Source organism: Siphateles boraxobius, unplaced genomic scaffold (assembly GCF_051911475.1).
Source record: "Siphateles boraxobius isolate OS27281-9 unplaced genomic scaffold, OSU_SipBor_1 20, whole genome shotgun sequence".
Taxonomy (NCBI): domain Eukaryota; kingdom Metazoa; phylum Chordata; class Actinopteri; order Cypriniformes; family Leuciscidae; genus Siphateles; species Siphateles boraxobius.
In genome coordinates, this window is record NW_027508811.1 from 15,644,448 (window position 1) to 15,668,840 (window position 24,393).

Below are 24,393 nucleotides of genomic sequence, written 5' to 3' on the forward strand. Positions count from 1 at the left end.
TTAAAATCTTTACAGTCTTGTTCTGTCCAAGCCTCCTCACAGTGGGGTTCAGTATATTATAGCAAAGACTGGAGAGCAAACTCAGCTTCCTGTGCTCCTGGTTTGGCAGCTGTGAAATGTTATTTTTGGAACAGTATAGTCGAGGTTCAGGGGAAAGCAACTACAGACAGCTAAAAAGTATTTACATCTTAGGCTCTTTAACTTGGGGATAATTATTTATTGTATAAAATCTTTACACAAAAATGTGTAGATTCTGACTATAACAATAAAAAAGTGGACACTAGCTATGTCTAATTATAGTCATTGTTCTTAAGACATAAACAGAAATCTAGTATGTCTATTTTATAAATCCATGTTTTTTACCTGTCCCTGGAAAGCAGACAGACAGACAGACAGACAGACAGACCGATAGATAGATAAACCCTTTGCCTTGTTGCAATTTATTGGCACAAAAAAATGGAAAAGGCATAAATAACCCATTAATAATTATAATTATAATAATAATAATACCAAAAACAACAATATTATATTAATACATTGCACTGATTCAAAAACCCTTTGCCTTGTTGCAATTTATTAGCACACAAAACGGAAAAAGCACACATATGAAATCACCCAATAATAGTAATAATAATAATAATAATAATAATTCATTGATTGGCTTTAGATATCAGCAACCCTTTGCCTTGTTGCATCATTTCATCGTGGTCCACAAGTGCGCATGCCCTGAGTCTTCATCTTTGAAAGACCCCTCGCCATTGGTGGATTAGCACATGTCTATAAGTGCCGGCCGGTTTTTACAAGCGCTCTCCATTCAGTTCCGTTCCAGGCGCGCACACGCTGCTGATGAGAAGAGCCTGGTACCTCTTATAAACGGGTGGAAATACTGAACGTGTAGAGAAAATCATGGAGGAGAAGAAGAGCGAAATCAATGGGCACGCCGGGCACAAAAGCCCGTTGCCAGCGGTCTCAACTAAATCACAAAAGAAAAGCTTTAAAGACAGGTTGATGGGCTTCCTCAAAAGAAATCTCTTAGTGATCCTAACGGTGTCCGGGGTTCTGGTGGGCGTAGGACTCGGGATGATGGTCCGGAACATGAACCTAACCCGAGCGCAGATGACTTATTTCGCCTTCCCCGGGGAGATGCTGCTGAGGATGCTCAAGATGATCATCCTTCCTTTAGTGGTTTGCAGTTTGATTTCTGGCGCTGCGAGTCTGGACACGCGCTCGCTGGGAAAGCTCGGAGGGATCGCCGTGTCTTACTTTCTGGTGACCACTCTGATCGCTTCATCCATCGGGGTCGCACTCGCCTTCATCATCAAACCCGGCGTGGGAGCCGGAGCGCTGAACACCAACAACTTGGGGTTGGAAGGCTTGAGCTCCAACAAAGAGACAGCGGATTCTTTTTTAGACCTGGCAAGGTATCATTTTGGTTATGAAAATGACTGATAATAATATTGTATAGTAAAAGTTGGTGATACAAATATAATTCAACGTGAAAAAGCAGACCACTATGGCAGCAACTAATCCGCTCCTGCAGTTTGCCGGTGTGAATAACGATGTATGTGCCACACACACGAATGCGTGCAGATCATGTGACAATAATCTCATACTTTACATCTTCGTTTCATTTCTTTCATTCTTTTTCTCTTTTTTTTTTGATATTTTAGTCACAGACTGTTGTGCATTTAATTCTTGCTCCAGACAGGGAAAGAAGAGCTGGAAAAACAACTGGAAAAATTCTCACATTTCTGGAAAAAAGAGAATGTTTTAGACAGAAAGCATAGTAGTAGTTCAGGACAAGTGTGACATCAAAGTAAAGTAGGAGAAAAAAGGATTTATGAGCTTCTACAAATTAGGAAACAATCAAATGTTTCTATTTAATTAATAACTGTCACAAATAAGGATCATTGTCATTCTGAAAATGTAATTTGCCTGGAATCATCATAATGGACATCATCATGTTTCAATATGTATCTCTGTGAACACATGAAAATCCATCAACAAATTGAACTGATCCTCTAAAAGCCTATAAAAATTACAAATCACTGACTCTAAATGTTTATTAATGTTTTTAAACCAATGACTCCTAAATGCCTAGGAGTTACCTTTCTGATGCTGGTTTTACATGATTTATGGTCTTCATCCATCCAAGTGCTACCAGCTGATGGGGTCGCAATTGACCTGGTAGATTTGTATCAAGCTAGTTAGGGTTGAGAGATCACCAAGGACCAGTAACAAATCAGCTAAAATACTGAAAAAAAAAGAAAAAATAGTTTTTCCAACAGGAACATGACCATTTTATTTTTCATAAAAAGAAAACACATTTTTCAAAATTCCAGCAAACATGTTTGCTATTAACTAAACATAACTGTCCTGCTTTTTCCCACTAATCATTAATTTAAAAATATAAATTATTACATGAACAAACGTGAACATTATTGTTCACCCTATTTGGACCAAATGTGCACATATCTTGAAACCTGAAATTTGTTAGTAAAAAGTCTTTAAAGTTTCGGTTGTTGAAGTATAAATCTTAAATGCAATTATGTAATCAGAACTTGAAGATTGACTGTATAGTAGGCTTGCATGAACCTGGAGAGAAATACACTCCACTTTGTCTCATAGTTCAAAGGGTTACTAGATTAATCCTCTTTTAACTCAGGTCATATGATGAATAAGAACTAAAACTCAGTTTACTTTAAAATAATCCAGTCTGTAGCCTGAGTGACGGAATATCTGTTTAGATAAAGATATTGATCTGCATGGATCAATGCAAAACTTCCTTTACAGGTCCATCATGATGCAAACTGGTGGGAATTTAGCAATGGAACACCAGTGGTGTCCATCTGTGATGATAAGAGCCCATTTTTACACATGTCTGCATCACTGGTTTATCTTTCTTGCTTGTTTTTCCTTTTCAGAAACCTGTTTCCATCCAACCTGGTGGCTGCAGCTTTCCGCTCAGTGAGTTACTTTTTTCTACATACACGCACACTCACGCTAGCACGCATGCACGCACGCACGCGTTTATGTCCAGAATGAATATTTGTAGATCACTTCCTCCATGTTAACAGAGAGACCATAATGGAGAGACCATTTTTGTCCCTGCTCAATAAATACCTCCCATCCTCTCTCACCACTATGCAACCAGGCAGTTACCATACAAAGCTGATTCAATTCCTTGGTGCCTGGCAACCTAGCTTAGTTCACTGAGTTGTACCACACGGTTAGCTGCTTAACAGTGAGCACACTCTGCTCAAAGGAAGGTCATGAGGTTTGGTGGTCTGGGTAGGAGATAACATCTCTGTTCCCAGACGCATGTGCACAACCTCACTGACACAAACTGAACAGGGTACCCATTTATCTATTTGCAAAAAATATGTTTTTTTCTAAAGGCCAGAGTAGCTTTAGAAAGAGAAACAGGGTCATTAGGTGCAAATAATGGGATGTTTCTTTGGGAGAATGTTTCTTTATCCAGTGGGATTTCCATCAACACTTACCTGGATGAAGTCCAGATAGGCTTTAAAGAAGATGAGACAGGGATTAGCAGGATTAATACAGAAATGCCTGGGAATTATTTTAATGGCCAGTTACAAATGAACTTGTCCAAACTAATTTTGGAAGATTTATTCCAGGTTTTCTTAATTATCTCTAGCTGAAATATGTTTATAGATAACATTTTGCCATCAAATGTAAGTCAACTTCAGAATATGCAAAGACAGTGTAAATTCATCTCATTAACTTCATCGTAAAAAAAAAAAGCTAGGTCTTGGCGCAGTGTTGATAGATGTCCGTTTACCCAGATAGCATAGCATACATATTCGGGCCTCATCTGGGCCAACTCTGCTGGTATGCCATGTGGGATGTGGGCCACAACTGGGCAGGATGTAATTTGCTATCTGGCAATCTTATGTTTACATAGACAAACATATGTTTACATATAAAACCCAGTGTAGTGGAAAGCAGAAACTCGTCTGTTAAAGGTTCACAGGCAGCCATATCTTTAAACTTAACTTAAACTAAGTTCAACTTTTAAAAATGTATCTTGAGATAAACGAAAACCTCCCGCTATTCTAAACTTTTCAACAAGGCGGCTACTTTCTTTAAAGTTGGCATGAAATGGAAGTAGTGATTGTTTTTTCTTCCCTATTGTGACATATACCCGGGTAAAAAGCCTTCTCAAATTCGAAAAATGTAGGGCAGGACTTAATTTTGTCAATGGGGAATTGATTGGATTGTTTGCTAATGCTGTGATCTCATAGTGATAGGTTGTTCCGCCCTCACACCAGTAAACAAGAGATATCATTGCAAAAGGAAGGGGAAGTTATTTTGATTAAAGATTACGAAGGCACATTAATTAAAATATATATAATGATGTGCACTGATAAATAATTTATAATAAATAATGCAAGATTACATTAAAAAAATAAGAATAAGCCCTATTCGCACGGGATAAGTATTACCTGGTGACCTTTAGTCATTTGTAATAATTGCAGACTTTGTCTGAGATCTTAATCCCGTGCGAATCGGCCATGTCTGTAATTTGTAAAGTAAAAATTCGCTCGCAAATTACCTACTATATTTCGCCTATAATATTTTTTCGAGGTTTTTATTTCATGTGCGCCTTTTTATCCATCTTTCGTGAAGAATGGAGGCTGTGTTGGAGTGTTTTCATAGTATTTTGGGTACACTGCCATGTCTCACGTTTTTATCCTACTCCGATCATACTTTTGAGGTAGGAAGTAGACGGAAACTAAACTGAGTGGCTTAGCTCATAGAATTGGATTTTTTGAGAAACGGGGGTTCTGAAGAGCTGTGGGGGATCACTTTCATTGTCTCTGTGTGTACCAGTCTCAAAGTCCTCTTCAGCTAAACTTTAAATGCTGCTTTTGTGAGTATTTTGGCACAGAAACACGCTCAGTGCAGAGAAATAATCAAATGCATCCCAGTTCATGAAGACGCACACTGGAACGGGTTGAAATCGGCCAGAATAGCTCTTTGATAAGCACTGCATGTAGCTCATAATATTTTCTTCCTGTCTTTTACTTTTGTAACAGTACATCACTGATTACAAGATGGTTCTTGTTGGAAATGGAACAAATGGAACCCTCATCTACCAGAAGGTACATGATCTCTTTATTTTCTAATAATCATTTTATTAAAATATTATACATTTTTATGTTACAATAATGATACATTTAATAATTATAACATTATTATTATTGTTAATAATAATTAACATTAATACTCATTAATATAATACAATTATTAATAGCATTAGGTCCTTCCTTTTCCTATATTATATATATAGCATGTATTGTCAACACATGCCACTTGATGAAATGTCAATTTAACCCAGTAGTTTTGCACTTTTTTTAAAAACTCAAGTCCAGTTAGGGCTTCTTGGCTGGTTTGTCTCAGACCACTCAGTAGCGTTTGGCTCTTTGGCAGCCTTGAAAGAGCTTGCTGTTTGTTTGCACAGGGCCAGTGTGGACGCAGCCGGTTTTGCTGCTCCTGTCCTACTGAGCCCTCAAGCAGCTGGAGATGGCAAGTCTTTCCCAGAGGGCCTCCCATGTGTCTGCATTCTAGTCGCAGCAATGTGCTTGTAGAAGGACTCAGGATGTGCTAAGAGATATTCACATTTCAAATAATTTTCTAATGAAAAATTTTCTGTCCTTATAGTAGTACAGTCAGGCTCAAATAAATATAGTTACATCCAGACCCACATGCATGCAGATTTCCACAGAATTAGAAAGACCTTCATTCACAAAGTTTATATGTCTCGCTACTTCCCAGCAAGCAATTTTGCGTTTAAAATATGTCTAATAATCGTCCAAACACAGCCCAGACGTCTAGGCTAAAACTAGGAAAAATTTGGGCTGTCAGTGAAAATTGAATAGACGTCTAAACCATAGCCCAAGAATAGACTAGTCAATTAGTTAACAAGGAAATGTAATGAGTGAAGAAATGAAACCAAATACCTTGTAATCACTGTTTATTTTACTTACATGATGGAATAACATACATCTTATAGGAAGTTATAGGAAAAAACGACATGTAACCAAATTCTAAAAACTAAAAAGTTATTTTGACTAGAAGTGGGTTACTCATAGCCGGACTATATCGGGTCTATAGTTAACCTAGGCGGTGAAATGACAACTATTGCTTGCTGGTTTGTATATTTGTTAATTGAGAATTGTAACTTATTTGATCAATTTAACACACTTTAATGTTTAAATCTATCCCATCAGTATTTCCTTCAAATTCAGTGCAAAAAAGCAAATAATAATTCACAGATGCAAATGAACTACTCTATCTAGTGCTGTAAGTTATGATTAGCCTTTGTATAAATCATTGGGTCTTCATTACATCCTGGCTCAGCTAAAATGTCTCGTATCTGCTGGTGCATGGGTAAATATGTGGGCAATCCCTCTGAACGCTTGAGGTCCATAATTGCTTAAGTAGGGCTTATAGAACAACCAGTGCTGTGTGCCAAGTGATGAGCCATGCATGGATGTGTGATAAATCCCAGAACAAAAGAGGGATTCTGTTGAACAGTAGCTCAGTCCCATCAGATCTTCATCACATGTGACCCCACAGCCATAACCGCTGAGGAAAAGTCTGTCTGAGAGCCAAGCTTCATGACGTTTTTGGCTTTTGAAAGTCACTTGTCCATGAACAGTCATATCAAGATCAGTGACAGGATATATGACATTGCATCAGTGAGTGGGAACATTACTTCATTAGGTTACTTAAATTCAGCACTAATCAGAGCACATATATCACATTTTATTGCTTAAAATAATGTTATCATCAGATTTGTTTTGCTGTTGCATTTTTCGCCTTTAACCAATTCTCAACTGTATGCGGCCAAGAAAACATTGAAAAGGCTGAGCGGCAGTATCCTAATATTTGAATGTCTGCTTATGTAAGCCACTTTATAACTATGACAAACATGTTTTGGTGGGTTTCAGGTTCCCTATGGAACAGATGCAGATGGAATGAATATTCTGGGCCTTGTTCTCTTTGCTATGGTTTTTGGAGTTGCTTTGAGAAAGCTTGGGACAGAGGGAGAGGAGCTCATTCGCTTTTTCAATGCCTTCAATGAAGGCACTATGGTATTGGTGTCGTGGATCATGTGGTAAGTAAAGGTCTTTGATCAAATTCACATCTAATCCAGTCGAAGGCGCAGAGCCTTAATGTAATACAATATAATGTAATGTAATTTATTACATCATATATTGTCCCCATGATATATAATAGGGACACGAGGGGAAAAAATACACTTACATTCATATAAAATATTGCAGTATTTGCATGTATAATATGTGTAAGTACAAAATGCTAAAACAGTCTTTTAATATTCAACACTGAAATCTTTGAAAAGCGAAACTTTTATACATTTTAAAAGCTTAAGTTGCACTATGCACACAATGTCTGATACAATCTGTTTTTTTATCCTTCAGGTATGTGCCATTTGGTATCATGTTCTTGGTTGGCAGTAAGATTGTGGAAATGGAAGATGTGGTTCTGTTGGTCACTAGTTTGGGGAAGTACATTTTTGCTTCTATCCTGGGCCACGTCATCCATGGTGGCATTGTCTTGCCTCTTATCTACTTTGGGTTCACTCGTGAAAACCCCTTCAGTTTCCTGTCTGGCCTCATCACACCTTTCACCACAGCCTTTGCTACCTGCTCCAGGTAATTTGTTCTATTTCATTTGTAGTCCTAAAAGCAGGTTTAGTTGAGCTAACCTACATTCTTTTTTCTATAAGCAAAAAATATACCTATGGTTATATACCTTTTTTCCACCAATAGAATGGCTATGACCATTGTTACATTTTGCCATTACATACTCAAACCTTGTCTGTTTTCTGTGCCTGTGCAGCTCAGCGACCCTGCCCACCATGATGAAATGTGTAGAGGAGAACAACGGTGTTGACAAACGAATCAGTCGATTTATTTTACCTATTGGAGCCACTGTCAACATGGACGGAGCAGCCATTTTCCAGTGCGTTGCTGCTGTGTTTATTGCCCAACTCAACAACGTTGAACTCAACGCTGGCCAGATCTTCACAATCCTGTGAGTGTACATCCCTATGAGGTATTTCTTCAATCAGCAGGAGTATTCATAGATACTGTGAACATTCCTATATCTACATTGCAGAGATGCTAAGCTTGATCTAAATTTACAAGCAACACACACTCACTTTCTGGAGCCTGTCTCAGTGTGGCAGGTTATGCAGTAATGGGCGATACAGAACTGAAGCTCTGATGGAAGGATGGATGTTGATAGCTTTTAGCATTATGGCACTTAACTCCGTTTTTCTCCAGGGAATTTGTCCCTGTAGTAAGTGTACCATTGGTCGCTTTGGATGAAGTATCTTATAAATGACTGCTCAATTGCTTATTCACATGTGCAGGGTAACAGCGACCGCTTCCAGCGTGGGAGCAGCAGGTATTCCAGCGGGTGGGATCATCACCATCGCTATCATTCTGGAGGCCATTGGTCTGCCCACCCATGACCTGTCACTCATGCTGGCTGTGGACTGGATTGTGTAAGACAACTTTTCCAAATTTAATCATATAAATACATTGGTTCCAACCAACACATTAATACATGATATCGATATTGTAATTAATACACTGATTAATTACAATTAACATCATATATCAGTATTTGCTAAGTGTTGTAATTTTGAGATGCCATATCAGTGACAAATTTACTTTCAGGAAAGGGAATATTATTAATTGCATTTAATTTTGTATTATTTTCTTTTGTTTAATTTATGTCAACTATTTAAATGTATTTTTTCTTATTAATTACGCTTCAATAAGATTTTTTTTTGATTTTTTTTAATTATTATTATTATTTTTTTAAATTATATTGATAAAAGTGACAGTAAATAAATTATATTTGAAATAAATGCTGTTCATTTGAACTAACTATTCATCAAAGAATCCTGAAAAAAATGGTTTCCACAAAGATCTTAAGCAAAGCAACAGTTTTCAACATTAATCATGATAAGTAATGTTTCTTGAGCAGCAAATCAGCATATTATAATTATTATAATATATTACATTTTAAAATTATTTAAATACAAAACAGTTATTCTAAATTAAAATAATATTTCACATTATTTCTGTTTTTACTGTATTTTTTATCTAATAAATACAGCCTAAGTGAGCATATGAGATTTCTTTAAAAAAAGATAGTGTATCTATTTACAAAGCATATATATATATATATATATATATATATATATATATATATATACCCCACACATATCAGCATGAAACCTGATAGCTTTGCAGTCTATTTTTGTTCTTAATGGTCTCATAAGGCTTCTTATAAGAATTAGAAAAGTTATACTTCTATAATAAGAAACTAATATTCGGTATATGCATACAATAAATACATACAGTTTCAAACATAAGGACACAATGTAAAATTTTAAATATGGAAACACAAAACATTTGTTTTATCCAATGCAATTTGAACCCATATTTGTACCTATGACCTTGGCATTGCGATAGCGCCATGCTCTACTGTTTGAGCTACATGAAGGCATGTAGAATTAGGAATTAGAATACAGAAAAGAATTAGGATTTTCTAGCCCTTGAGTTAACAAACTGTGTCTGATGTGTGATCAGCGACCGCACCACCACAGTTGTGAACGTGGAGGGGGATGCTCTCGGTGCTGGAATACTTCACCACATCAATGAGCGAGAGATGAAGAGACAACAGCAGCAGCATCAAGAAGAGCAGGAACTGCAAGAGGTGGAGGTAGTGCCTAATGTCAAGGCAGAAGAAGAGACCTCCCCTCTCGTCACACACCAGAACCAAGGAGAAAGCTCCTCACATGAAACACTCAATGAAAAGGACAATCTGGAGTCTGTACTGTAAAGTGTTGACTGTGGTCTCCCATCTCTTTCTTCACTCTTTTCTCTCTTTAAAAACCACTACATCATGAGTCTGAAGTTTACGTGATACGTAATGTGTACTCATTCCTGTGAAAGGAACACTAATGGTCAGTTTGCTGTTTTACATATAGTTTGGACTGGTTTTTGTTATGATAATCTTATCCAACTGTGCCAAAATGATTTCGTATTATCAGATTTTGTGTTTGAGAACATGTCCCAGATTATGTGCTAAATCAAAAAGGGAATATTTCCAGTCTGTGAGCAGAGATTGGTAGTAATGGAAATCATTCACAGACTGACCTCTTGTTCTGTTTGTTTTCTATATTTTGACTGACTGTGTGAAATATTAACTATTTCAAGATACAAGATACACCGGAAAGTATTTGCTGTAAATATTTGTGTCCCTGATGGCAAATCCTGTTGCATTGTGGTATAGTCTGGTGATTTATTGGGCACTATATCAAAACTGCATAATGTGTTTGTGAAGTAGGCTACTCCTGTGAATTCTAGCTGATTTTAGAGCTTGTGGGTTATGGTTTCAGTACATTTAAATCTGATTTAAGTGAACGTCAAGCTCAGAGATAGAGACAAAATCCAGGGTCACATGTGATCTGTAGGGTCAAATATTTCCTGATAGACCTCCGTTCTCTACATAAAATTATAATTTTTTGTTTGACCCAAGATCATCACCCATGGTATCTAGTGACATCTAGTGGTAAATGGGATTATAAACAAAGAACTTGTCGTGACTTTTTGTACATTTTATGCCCAAATTTTAAGTTTGCCCATTAGTTAAAAAGCAAACAATTTAAAACGACAATTAGATAAGCATGAATGAGCTTAATTTATTCTAATTGCTTAGCCTTTTGTACTGCATTGAAAAATATTTTTCGTAATCTGCTGCTATGAAAATATTCAGATGTTAGATGAACTCTAAAAGCTCTTAACTTTATGAGTGTGTTTTTATATGCATTTTACCTCCATGTACTTTTCCCCTCTATCCTGGCTTTAACCGTTATTTATCTTCTTACCGATGTGTCTGTGTGTCTCTGCTGACAATTAAATCCAAAGCATCTGTGTCTCTGATTTACATGCATAGGCCACACATTTTCCTGCGTGTGACGGATAATTATTTGTTGATAGTATAATGTAACTGTAATTAACATTTAATTGCAATGATTTATAGCTAATAATCAAACTGAATCCAAACACAACAATTTCTATAAAATATATTTTAAAATCCTAATCGAATAATCTTAAACTACTGTGATTGGTTGGTTCTGAACAGCGCCGAGAAATGAAACATGTATGGCGTGAACAGGCGTTATTTCAGCAGTGGTCTGGACAATAATTCATACCAGAATAATGACAAAAAAAAAACTTCAATAACCATTATATTGTCTCAGACAGTGGTCTCTCCACAATAACTAGTATTTTACGCCACATTGTCCCTGCACATGCGCAATGCATTAATAAGTAACTTGAATTTTGGCTCGCAGTTCGGTTTTATGTCGCTCGCTATTGGCTGGAGAGGCAGCAGTCTGCGCTACTTGACCCGCCTTCGTGTTATGAACCGTTTCCTTAACCGCTTGGATTCCTCTACAGAGGTGTTTTATTTACCGTATTATATCTCTAGCAGTAGCCACATGCACGTAGTTCATCGAGCTGTCGATGGACTTTCCATAGCCAAAAACGGTACGTAAACACAGTTTAAGATCAATTAAGTTACGCTGGGTGTTTTAGCCATGAAAGCCAAGTGAAAGTGATGTCGACCTAGCTGTGAAGCCGCTGTACGATAGATAAATATTTCTGGCTGATACATAATGGCATAACATTAATCACTTTGTATCTTGCTGCTGTTTGTTTGTGACTGATACCCAAATACATTATCATTCCGTTATCGATGCCTTTTTTTCTTCGGTTTCTTAGAGGGATTGTATATTACAGACACTGCCGTCCATATATATATATATATATATATATATATATATGTGTGTATGTGTACGTTATGGTGCAGTCTCTACTAGGCATTTGTTTGATGACTTGGTTGCCCTGGTAACTGCCAATCAAGCCTTATATATGACTTTCTAAAGGATTTTGCACTGCTTTATTTGATCTAGTGCTCTTGTTGGCTTTTTTATGTCCAAAAAAACATATTGATGACAGTAACAATTATGCGAACCGACTAGCCGTGCACCAACCAGTATATTAAAAGTAAAATTCCAAGAGGGTTCTGTGGTGAAGACACATGATTGTCTTTGTTTGCATTGCAAGCAAGCTACGATTTAAATGTACCCACGTGATCACCTCTCATGACATGCCGTTTTCTGTTGGTCGCCATGGAAACCAAGAGCATCAGCCAATTAAAAACAGTGCCTGCCTATTATTCCACAGAGAAATACAAGAAACTGCTTTGTGTGCACTGTTGCATTTATCAGAGTGCATCTGACACATATTAATACAACTATATTTGGTCAGTGTAGAGTGAGTATTATTATTATTTTATTACTAAATATTAATTAATTAATCAATTGTTTTTTTTCTTTTAAAGTGCCCCTATTTTTGATTTTTGAAAATGAACTTTCATGTAGTGTGTAACATAGCATAAATAAATAAAGTAGGCTTACAAGTAAAATAATTGGTTGATTGATAGACATGCACTTGTTAATGCTGATGGTGAGGAATTACAGTTGCAACCATCTCTCATAATGTACCTCAAATTGAGTAGTGTTATCAATGAGAAACGTCCTGCTCGTGTTGTCATTGCAATGGAGGTTCGGGTTGAATGAATAGTTCTTCCAGGACTCGAGATCGGATTGATATGGGGCAGGGCTGAGCCGTGCTAGTGTGTGCCAGGGCCAGTCGCGTTTCCACTGTCACTTCCGGGGCTTGATCGGGGCTTACTCAGGGCCAACGGTCAGGATTTATGGCCCATTGAATACCTTGGGCCAAAGCGGGCCAGGTCGGGCTAGAGGCGTGGGCTGGGTAAAAGGCGGTGTTTATCGGTGTTAGGGAAAGTTGTGATCCGCGGCAAAGCCGACAAGATGCACATTTCCCTTTTTTATATCGCGCAAAATAATCGCTGTTCGAAATGGAGAATCGCCTGTACTGGTCTGTCGAAGATACCAAAGCTCTTCTGAGCATTTGGGAAGAAGAAAGGGTACAACGTCAATTTGACGGCGTGTGAAGAAACGAGGACGTTATAAAATACATCGTTGCTGAGTTTTCTAAGCTAAGCATTCAGCGAGCAACACTTCAAGTTCGGGAAAAAATTAAAAAGTTGCGGGCGCAGTATTGTACAAGGCGATTAAAACGCACAATGGACAAAGCGGAGAAACTTTCCATGGTTCGACTTGATGGATGGTGTGCTGGGTCACCGTCCCTCTGTTAGTGGCGACTCGCGAGACAAGTCGGACACTATTGCAGTCACGGCCGGTGATTTAATATACATGCTATCTTCCTAACTTAAAAAGTAAATAAATTCATAATACCCGCTGAAATGGGTTGGGTTATATGACGTTTGATCCAGAAAGGCATGTTAGCGGCGGGGTTTAGGGCAGCGTTGCGGGGCTATACTGGCCCGGCAGTGCAAACGTAAACCCGGTGCTTAAGGCCTGAGGCCACTGGCTCGGCTCGGCTCGCTGTTAGCCCTGGCCCGGCCCTGGCCCGACAGTGGAAACGCGGCTATTGTACGTTACTGTGTTGAAGCTGCGTTCACACTACACGCGACCAAGCGACACGATACCATTAATTTTCAATGGTGAGCGGGCGACTTCCGGCGACAGGCGCGTCGCGACCGTTGGCGACCGGATGGGGCGTGTCTGGCGACGCGACAAAGTTGAGATCTGTTTAACTTTATGCAAATGAAGAGCGACAACCAATAGGAGCGGAGTGCGCATGATCCTTCTCCACATCATTGGATGTCATTCATAAAGGCAACCAGTAGTGGGAATGCCCACTAGCGACCTCATCGCCAGCCACTGGCGACATGCAGCGACATAGTCGCTTGTAGTGTGAACGGGGCTTTATTTACTGTGTAGGAACGAAGCCTCAGGACAGCTGACTGTTGTTATGGCAATGGGCGTTTTTGTTTTCAACGCATGCGCTGTATGCGGTAGACCAATCAGAACAGACTGAGCTGTCTTGGCCAATCAGAGCAGAGTAGTTCGCGGAAAGGCGATATTGAGGCCCTGTCCCAATACTCACAATAAGCCCTAAGGTCTTCCTCGAAGTGGACACTTGTTGAAAGTGCACAATGGCATAACGCAAGGGCCAGAAGCTGTGAAGAGCAGAATTGGGACGGTTTTGCACACATCACAATAAGCCCTAAGGTCTTCCTCGAAGTGGACACTTGTTGAAAGTCCACAATGTCAAGTGCGCAAGGGCCCGAAGCTGTGAGGAGCAGAATTGGGACAGTTTTGCACACGTCACTATTTACATCACTTCTGTTTGCAATGAAGCCCTTTCTTTCAAATAACAAACTTGTCGGCTCATGTTATGGCCATGTTAACTTATCCCTGGCTAGAGGCATTTCTGTGCCCCGTGAATAGCCGCTCATTCTCTGCCCTGAACTTTATAAAATTGAAAGTCAGCTCGTCAGACCCTGACAAAAGAAAGTGAAATCATTGTATCATCATGTATTGTTATTTATCGCTCATATTCTGATAAAAAACTATTTTCACTTACACTTAAAGGTGCAAAACGCAAGTCTCTGAGTTTTTGCAGAACTACGCCCCCTCTGGCGACAAGCGAAACTGCAACCAGAGTTGTGCACGCTCATGGACCACACGCACACGCATGCATGCACGAGCACGAGCTGTTCATAACTAAAGGAGCATCTGCCGCACAGATCTTTGGTGTACAGCCAAAATGTCTTCAGAGGTAATAAAGTTATAAATCTGCAAGTCATTTCAAATACATGGAAGGAAAGACATTTGAGTAAATTACTCTTATGTGTGAGGGGAAAACAGGGGTAGTAGAAAACTTTGTTTATGTGTTTACTGTATACAACTATGATGGTATTGTTATGAAAACACGTTCATGAACAATATAATTGATTACTTCGCAAAAGCTCAAAATAATAATCATACCATACATGGTTGGTCAACAACGTTCACTCAGATGTCTCAAGGTAATAAACAATCAAATGTCACCATGACGTTTTCATAAAAGCCAAACAGGTTGCGGGGTTCAGCCTGTTATTGATCTGCTAAGTAGAATATTCCAATAACAATACATCCTTTTTCTGTTATAATTTACTCAATTTATTAAAGGTAATAATGATTATTACATCAGAGTAATATCTAAAATAGGATTAAATCAGAGCTAAACCAGGTCCAGACCCAGTAAAGTTAGCCTCTGAAGAAAGGTATTGTTTTACATAGAGTATAATACATTCTTGCCCGCACATACCTCATATATACTACATACAAAATGTACCACATTCACGGGAACAATTTACTATTTTTACCGAAAAATACAATATAGCCAATGCAACGGCGTTCTTCCTTGTTGGTCAATAACATGAACACCTTAGCATGTTAGAAATGGACACAAGGCTAACGTTACCGGTAGGCCATGCACAAAAACATAGTTAGCATCTTTTATTGGTTATGTTTTATGTTTCATGATGTACTATTCTTCCGAACACAATCCCTAGTTTATGAAACGGTTCACTAACAATGGTAGTAAAACCAATTCTGATTGTACATGTATCTAGCTTACGCTAAAGCATTACACATTTTACGCATCGTCATTTGTTGTCATAACGTACATAGATTGGCCGTATCAAACATTAGAGACTGGGCTATATCTTACCGTTTTATCAAGAAAAAAGACAACTGAGGATCCCGTTTGAGACCAAGAGCAGACCGGAGATCTCTCCGTGTTGAATGCCTTCCCCGAGGTTGACTCTCGTCTTACTCCGACGCCTGTCTGACTCCAATTTGGACCTTTTGGTGGCACTAGACAAAAATTTTCTTTTCTTTACTTTACGTGGAGTTTGGAATGGACTACAAGTACAAGTTCAAATACTCTTTGAATCCATCTTCTACCTTTGACGCACGAGTTGTCTTCGCTGATGCGGAGAATGGCGGCGCCGGCGAATACACAAACCTGCGAGACATAGCCTGGTGAGCGTGAACGCGCATGACGTCACGCCCAGTCTCAAATTCGAACCCCAATCCCTCTTATATATTTTACAGTACAGGATTATAGAGGCAATCTCACTTGCGCAGAGAAGGGCTCATTCAGCCCATCAGGCAGTTCTTTAAGCATGTATGGGTTAGAAAAACGGGTATTTTTAACATGAATTGTTGTGCAATGCACCTTTAAAAAGAAATTTCTTCTCCATTTGTTTGTCCTCTTGCCGGCTTCCTTTTTCTTCTGAGTTTTCCCGCTGCCGACCAGCACCATAGCAACCGTTTTGCTCCCCCATTGGTTAGCTGTTCGAAATGTCCCGACACTACAAGGATTCTGGGTAATAGCCCATAGCAAAGTGAGGTCTGATGCGGACTTGCGAAAGGGGTTCATTAAGTGCGCTGATGATCACCCATGGAGAACACCATTAGAGGATCGGGACACCTACGGTCTTGCACCCCTTAGCGAGAACGCGCATTTGAGGGGCACAAGGGTGGAAGTGCGGATATTGGGACAGGGACAGAGAGTTGATTCATCTGACGCAATAGAATCTGTCTGCAGCCTACAAGACTTCAAGTTATGCCCCTTCAAGTTACGCCCACTTCAAGTTACGCCCCTTTAATTTATGCCCCACTTCAAGTTACGCCCCTTCAGGCTACGCCAACTTCAAGTTACGTCCACTTCAAGTTGCTCATTGTTTTTTTTTCCGACTTAAAGCAGCGCTGCACAGAACGGTCGGTGATATCAAAGTACCGCGAGAGCGATTAGAGCGAACAGACAGTTCCTTATGCTTTTGAATTGCTCTCGCACAGTTCCATATGCTTTTGAATCGCTCTCGCAGAGTTCCATATGCTTTTGAATCGCTCTCGCAGAGTTCCATATGCTTTTGAATCGCTCTCGCAGAGTTCCATATGCTTTTGAATCGCTCTCGCAGAGTTCCATATGCTTTTGAAACTGACTCTTAGCTGTTCAAGCAAGCTGTAATCTGAATTAGTGCCAGGATAGCCTACTGATAATGTATTGCAAGAAACCATATTGCAATGTATTGTTTTATGAATTATTCGTCCCACCTCAGCTAAAGTGTGAAGCAAGCACTAATATATCCTTTTGGAATTTTCTTGAAAATATTATATTTCATATATATATGAAAATATTCTTACCGTTGTCTCTATACGAGCTGGCATCTTGCCAACATCTCATTTTGAGTTTGACATGTCGTGTGATTCTGTGTGATTTGGACAACTCCATGTTACGCCCCCTTCAAGTTACGCCCACTTCCTGTTACGCCCCTCTCTTGCAGTCCGCATACAGACCCATCGCATCTGAAGAGTCGGTTGAGAATCATTGAAAATGTGGTGATGTGCAAATGTATATTATGAGAAAATGAAACTGTTTTTTGACCTTTGATGCATGTAAACCCGTTGTACTAGACTCAAACAACATTAAGAAACTTTAAAATAGCATAATAGTGGAACTTTAACAACAAAATTGAGCATTCATGACAAAGCATTCTTGAATTTCAGGCAAGCCTGAACATGTAAATAATGACCTATTACAGTAAATGAGCCGTGGATCATGTAAGACCACACACATCACAGAGCCTCCTTCTGTGATCATTCAAGCCTTTGTTTTGCAGTGTTTAAAACACAGTGTGGTTATGACCTTTTAGCTGTCGCTCTCGACAAATGAGGAACTACAAAATCTGGAAGTGGTGCTATGGTTCTCGGAGTTGACGAGGCTTTATCAGACACCTCTTCGCAGATGGAGAACAAGAGCTATGGGAGGTGGAAGACCAGGACCCCAGAGTTCATTCGCAGCAGTCACTCTAAACCCCTCAGTCAAAAGGCAATTGAGAGGACAAGGCCTGCAAATGTCCTGGGGACCAAAGACTCAGACACAGAGAGGAGTGGATACAAAAAGACAGTCACAATGGCACCTGTTTCCAGGTATATGACAGACAGAAGCCTCTATACCATGAGAAAACCACTGATCTCCTCACAGTGCCAGATTCCCATCCTGAAGAACTCATCCACACATGAAGACTCAGAGATGGTAAGAATGTAATGACGCAGTTAATGTTGAACCAGGAACTATTTACTACCACTATTTATTAACTGAAACAATAAAAGAGTATTATATTGCTTAATTTTTTTCTGAACTTTGAAATGCTAGTCTTACATAGGGCTCCAAGACTGCAACTAAAATTTTTGAAAATGAAACAATAATATTTTTCAATTGGTTTGGAAAGCTTTGTGTGAGTCCAAATGTTAAGAGTGTGAACCAGGGTTTCCTGCAGACAGCAACAAACACAGCAAAAGCTGTGTTGTCCGATTCACAAACTGTTGACGTTTTCTTTTTTTAAATCAGTGAGATTTGTGAATCTATTTCAAACTTGTTTGTGAGTTAGTGGTTTGAATCATATTAATTTAGTCAGTGAAGGTTCAGAGCTATTACTGAGCCACAACTGACTCCATCACTGAACCACAAGTCGTTATTAGGTCCCGAGCGCCGGTGGTGTGAGGACCCTATTGGAATTGCTCCGTTTATTATTATTTTTGGTTATGTCTGAATCGAAATGAACCAGAAATTGTTACTTCTAATTAAAGATACATATTTGCAATTGTTTTTGATGTTCTAAATGGTATTTTGAAATATAAAGATATTTACAAAACCTATATTATTGGTCATGGTTTAGCATAGGAAGGCCCAATTGTAATGTTTGGGAACTTGTAAAAAACAATATACAATACACACTACTGTTTTTTGCATTAAATTGATCAAAACTGTTTCAACATTGATAATAATAAGAAAAGTTTAATGAGCAGCAAATCATATTAGAATGATTTATGAAGGATCATGTGACGCTGAAGACTGGAGTAATGATGCTGAAAAATCTGCTTTTCTGTGAAATATTAATATATATATAGAAAGTTATTTAAAATTGTAATAATATATCACATTATTACTGTTTACTGTATTTTTAATCAAATAAATCTCGTATAAAAAAACAAAGCCTCGGTGAGCACAAGAGCACAAAATCTTACCGGCCCCAAGCGTTTGAATGGTAATGTTTGTTTAATTAAAGGAGCCAATGACTTTCTGGTTATGTTTTAGTCTACACCCCAGGATTTCCTATTAACATTTCCTTTTTTTCCCTCCTCAGATCAGTTACAAAGCAGATTCCTCTAAAGAAAAGGACAAAAGTCTGGCCAAAGAGTCATTCAGAAGGATCACACAAATTTCTCCATATTATAAATCCTCCACCGCATCATCCAGAGAAGACCTGGATACTTCCATGAATTTATCGGACCTCAGATTAGGTTCATGTGACGAGGATCCTATTTTTACCACTTCAGCTGCTAAACGCAGTCTGTCCAGTCCCCCTTCAGCTTCCTTGAGCCTTACAGAACCCCCAGTGCCTAAGTGGATGTCCACTCCTAGAACCACCTCTCACTTGACCAATCATACGTCTCGTATAATGAGAAAGGTAAAAACAAGAACAGGTGAGATGACGGACACAGGAAGAGATTCTCTTCTTCTTAACACAGGATCTTCTGAGTTTTATAGTAAGAACCATCAACGTAGGTTCAAACACATGTCGCCTCATCAGGCTAACTATTGGGCCTGTGCCATCCCCAACTCCATGCCACCGTCCCCAAACCGCAATTCCCCCAGCTGGGATCCTGAAAAAGAATACCAGGCACTCCTGGACTACACATACCCTCTGAGACCCAACATCACAGGCACATGGGGTTCACCAGATGGAGATCTTCTCTCACAAAATGATCCGTTGTTGCAAGACTCAGGCATTGAGTTGGACCACTTTTGCAGCTCTTCCACCCTGTCCTATTTGGACCTATCCCATACAGGGACTCGGCAGAGATGCTTTAGTCCAGGAACAGGTAGAAAGTCAACTGAGTTTCCTGCTCTAAACCAATCACGCTCAAAGTCCTCAGATGGTATCATGTCCAGTAGCCTGTACTCCTCACTAGACCAAACTGGCTTGTCAATTGAGAGTCTTGACTGCGACAGGAAGCCATGGGATCATTACCGTAAATTTGGCATCTTCTCAACTTTCAAATCTGTCCCCACTTTCATTAGTTCAACACACGTCCTTCCCCGTCCTAATTCGCAAGACGAATTAGATGAAGAGTTCCTTCGCCTACCAGAACATCTACAGGAACTTCAGGTGCTTTCACAGCAACTGAGGGACATTAGTGACCAGATAAGCCAACCGGTCATAACCAGCTGGGAATCCCTGGAGAGCGAGATTACCTCCATCAGATCACCAACGGTTCAAGTAAGAAAGCATAAACCGTTGATGGAAGAAAGGGGCGATGAAGACATTGAAGCGAGGAGGGGATCTGTTTCTGAAGTTCCTCTTACACCTGAGGATCATTTAGAGAAAGCAAAGGAGCCTGCTGCCAGAATCCAGATGATTAGTCAAGACGTGAATAGAAGGAACCTGAGGGAGGTTGAAGCTATTATGGATCAGCTGAGTGGATTGTCAATGTCAGAGCTTCAAAGGACAATACAAACAGACCAGGATGAATATGAGACCCAGGAGTCACTAATGCAGCACATACAGGTGAGAAGACTTTTCACTTGTGATTGCAAAATTCTGATATGGCCGAGAATTTATGAGAACTGTTACATCCTTTCTCAACAGGTATTTTGCTCAAAACTAGAAAAGCTGATTCAGTGGCTGCACAAGGTGGTAGAGAAAGTAGATTTTCTATCTCCTCCCATGGTTGAATTGGAGAGCGTCAAAGCCTCCTTGGCTGACTACAAGGTTTGTAAACTACGATACCATTCAAAAGTTTAGGGTCGATAAGAATTTTTTTATTGAAAGAAAGTAAATGTTTTTTCCCCAAAGATGCATTAAATTGACCAAAAATGAAAGTAAAGACATTTATGATTTTACAAAAGACTTCTGTTTCAAATAAATGCTGTTCTTTTATACTTTCTATTAATCAAAGAGTCCTGAAAAAATTGGAATTGTACCACGGTTTCTGAAAAAATATTAAGAATCAGAACTATTTTCAACACTGATAATGATAATAAATGTCTCTTGAGCAGCAAATCAGCATATTAGAATGATTTCTGAAGAATCATGTGACACTGAAGACTGGAGTAATGATGCTGAAAATTCAGATTTACCATCACAGGAATACTTCAATTTTAAAATATATTAAAAATAGAAAACATTACATTTGTAATAATATTTCACTATATTACTGTTATTACAGTTTTTTTATCAAATAAATGCAGCCATGGTGAGTATAAAAAAACTTATTTCAAATACATAATGGCCTGGTTTCATAGACAGGGCTTAGATTAAGCCAGTTCAATTAGGACATTTAAGTTGCTTTTTAAAACATGCCTTTGAAAAAAAACATTACTGGTGCATCTTGAGACAAAACAATGACACTGACATATTTCAAGATATGTCAGTGAAAATTGCTTTCAGATAAAACAGCTTAAACATGCATTTAGTCTGGGACTAGGTTTAAGCCTTGTCTGTGAAACTGGGCAGAAAAAGCTTACCGACCTCAAACTTTTGAATGGTAGTGTATATGCATCTAATAACAATAAGAAATAATCATTTTATTCCAAAAGAAGTACATTCAAAAAAATACATAATTGCATCACATGATATTTTTCAGAGTTTTCAGGAAGAAGTTCAGGCTCATAAGCCCCTCACAGCAGATGTTCTTCAGACTGGAGAGATGCTTTTGCATTGCATGAATTCAGCCTCTCCGTGTGAGTCTTATTAGCTCTATCTATAATACAATAATATAATTGTTTTTTAAATAACAGCAAAAATAATTCAATACCGCTGTTGTACTGAATACTGAATTAGCACGACTCCTTTTAATGGAAGGGAGAAGCTGCATTTTGTTACTGAACCCTCAGTTGTGGCTCCATAGCTGTGAAGTGAAATTATATTTTAAATTAGAAGAAGCATTAGAGCTTTTTATCTTTGTTTCTTGATCATTTCGGTACACTTCCACAAGTGTGTACAGCTTCTCGGTTTTGGAGATGTTCTTCAGTGTAACCCAATACTCACAGTCACATTGGACAGAAACAGGAAACGCTCTGCTTGTACAATGCAGCCATGCATGCATGAGTTAGAGAGAGCAGTGCTGTTACCTAGCATTCTCCATTTCTGCATTCACATCAAGAATTAACACCATTACTTTCGTCAACACATCACTAGTATTTAGATGTTCTCATACCGCTGCTCAAATCTTTTTTTTTTTATTATCCTACAGTTCTGAAAGACACGCTGGTGCTAATAGAGAGGCAGTCTCACACACTGGAAACTCATTCAGAGTATCTTTTCTCCTCTATTCTGTCAGCCATGGACTGCCTCACTGACCCCAGATCTGAGGAAGCATCAGGTAATGATCTACTGTCATGATCTACTGCCCTCTAGTGTCATCACATGGTTATATTACTATAAATGGATGACTGAATATGCTGCAGTGATGACATTTTTTTTGTTGGCCAACATAGAAGTTGAATAGAATTTCTCCACTGGATTTTGGATTATTGCAGAAAATAAGCTTTGTGACTCGTTGTTTTAATCATCATGATAATCTTCACAAATTAACCAAATTTTTTAGGAATTTTGATGCATTTAACCAAAAACCCATTGACTTCAGGACGATGGAAGCTGAAGTGCTAAAATTCTGATTTCTGGGTTTTGGTCTCCAAAAATATTTCCTCCCTGCAGCACTCTATTAGAATTCCTACAATATACAGTTCATTATTCACACACACACACACACACACACACCCTCTTTTGATTATTAAAAGTGCCGCATCACTTTTTTCACTCTTTTTCCCCAGAAGCAATTTCCTGAAAATTATTAGGAATCTGGGAAGGCAAATATCTGGTCCGCACACAGTCTTCACTGAGACGTATTTTTTTGGTGTTTTCACACGAAAAACACTTATAACTTGACTCATGTCGCCATTATCTTTGTTTTACACGCTTACCGTATCCAGAACTGGTGTTATGTGCTGTCACATGCTTAAATTATCTGTCACAACATACGTTGAACTTTTAACTTTGTTTTTTACATACCAGCTAATTATTGTCTGTCTATTCATACAGTAGTCAACATTTGAAGTGGATCAAACCTTTCATCAAAGTTATACATACATTTTGAACAATACCCATTCTTGTTTTAGGACAACGTTTGATTCATTTTTTTGATCCACTTCAAATGTTGACTACTGTATTTTAACATATTCATGTCAGAAAATGTCCTGAGATGGCCTAATTCAGTAATACTGTTCAGCTCTGCGGAAGAGGTGCACATATGTGCCAATCATGATTGTGATCTCAGATTATTATTACCTTAAGTTTTAATGGAGGACAGCCCAGCCTTCATTAGCATCTCTGCAGTTTTAGTTTCCCTTCTGAGTAACTTGTGCCTCGAAAATGTATTGTATTTTTTGACTGATTATTAGTGTCAGTAATGGTATTATAATGAATATATGAATAATCTGTTGGATGAGCATTCATATATGACTGTTCACCCAAAAATGAAAATTGTCATCACTTACTCACCCTCATGTCATTCTAAAACTGTATGACTTTCTTTTGTTGAATGTAAACGTGTGTCTCAGTGTTGTTGTTGATTTTCTCTACACAATATAAGTCAAAGGGGTCCAATGTTGTGTAATTACCAACATTATTCAAATATCTTATTTTGTGTTCCACAGAAAAAAAGAAAGCTTAGAAAGACATCAGGGTGAGCAGATGATGACACAATTTTCATTCATGTATGAACTAAACCTTTAGGGTGAAAGCAATGTCAGTATGTTAACATTTGGAGATATCAAAGGAACAAAATGCAAAAATAAATTATGGTGCATAATGCATGTGGAATGGATTCAGCTGAAAGAATGCGACGGAAAACTAAACAAACCTTGAGGCAGAAAGTTTTGGAGAACTTCAGCTGTAGAGATCACAGACTGATGTGTAGCTGTTTTACATTTATGTATAAAACATTTTTTCAAAAATAAACGGTCTCCTTTTTGATACTTTTCTTGTTTTTGTCTTTTTTAGGTTTAGTTAAATATACATTTCTCTGTAGGTTTCGATGAGGATACTTGTATAAATGCAAAAGTACTCATTACTTACAAGTATGTACATAATGTACTGAAGTATTAACATTCATGCATACAGATTCATATAGGCCTGGTTTCACAGACAGGGGCTAAATTAAGATAAGATTAGTCCTCAGTTCAATTAGGACATCTAAGTAGCTTTTATAAACATGCCTTAGAAAGAAAAAAAAACATTGCATCTTGA

At 38.5% G+C, this 24,393-nt stretch overlaps 2 protein-coding genes across 4 annotated transcripts; both read left to right on the plus strand.

Moving 5' to 3' along the window:
- The first annotated feature begins 763 nt into the window (after window positions 1-763).
- slc1a4 (solute carrier family 1 member 4) lies at window positions 764-11,012 on the plus strand. The gene is made up of 8 exons (XM_077237079.1): window positions 764-1,421; window positions 2,925-2,967; window positions 5,061-5,126; window positions 6,978-7,144; window positions 7,470-7,703; window positions 7,891-8,085; window positions 8,426-8,560; window positions 9,657-11,012. Exons 1-8 carry the CDS (start codon window positions 907-909, stop codon window positions 9,907-9,909), a joined length of 1,608 nt encoding a protein of 535 aa, XP_077093194.1. The 5' UTR covers window positions 764-906; the 3' UTR covers window positions 9,910-11,012.
- A 471-nt stretch (window positions 11,013-11,483) lies between these two features.
- Window positions 11,484-24,122, plus strand: cep68 (centrosomal protein 68). Of its 3 annotated transcripts, none has more exons than XM_077237076.1 (7): window positions 11,484-11,621; window positions 17,734-18,116; window positions 19,228-20,652; window positions 20,734-20,856; window positions 21,731-21,827; window positions 22,340-22,468; window positions 22,920-24,122. In XM_077237076.1, the coding sequence occupies exons 2-7, from the start codon at window positions 17,781-17,783 to the stop codon at window positions 22,931-22,933; spliced, it is 2,124 nt and encodes a 707-aa protein (XP_077093191.1). In that variant the 5' UTR covers window positions 11,484-11,621; window positions 17,734-17,780; the 3' UTR covers window positions 22,934-24,122. The 3 variants fall into 3 exon arrangements, with proteins under 3 accessions (XP_077093191.1, XP_077093192.1, XP_077093193.1); XM_077237077.1 differs by having other exon boundaries at window positions 22,923-24,122; XM_077237078.1 differs by having other exon boundaries at window positions 17,826-18,116.
- The last annotated feature ends 271 nt before the right edge of the window (window positions 24,123-24,393 follow it).

Coding starts and splice junctions, on each gene's coding strand:
- slc1a4 (XM_077237079.1), top strand. CDS start 907: ATGGAGGAGAAGAAGAGCGAAATCAATGGGCACGCCGGGCACAAAAGC. Junction 7,704..7,890: donor GCCTTTGCTACCTGCTCCAG/GTAATTTGTTCT, acceptor GTGCCTGTGCAG/CTCAGCGACCCTGCCCACCA. Junction 8,561..9,656: donor CTGGCTGTGGACTGGATTGT/GTAAGACAACTT, acceptor ATGTGTGATCAG/CGACCGCACCACCACAGTTG.
- cep68 (XM_077237076.1), top strand. CDS start 17,781: ATGGTTCTCGGAGTTGACGAGGCTTTATCAGACACCTCTTCGCAGATG. Junction 18,117..19,227: donor CACATGAAGACTCAGAGATG/GTAAGAATGTAA, acceptor TTCCCTCCTCAG/ATCAGTTACAAAGCAGATTC. Junction 20,653..20,733: donor CACTAATGCAGCACATACAG/GTGAGAAGACTT, acceptor CTTTCTCAACAG/GTATTTTGCTCAAAACTAGA.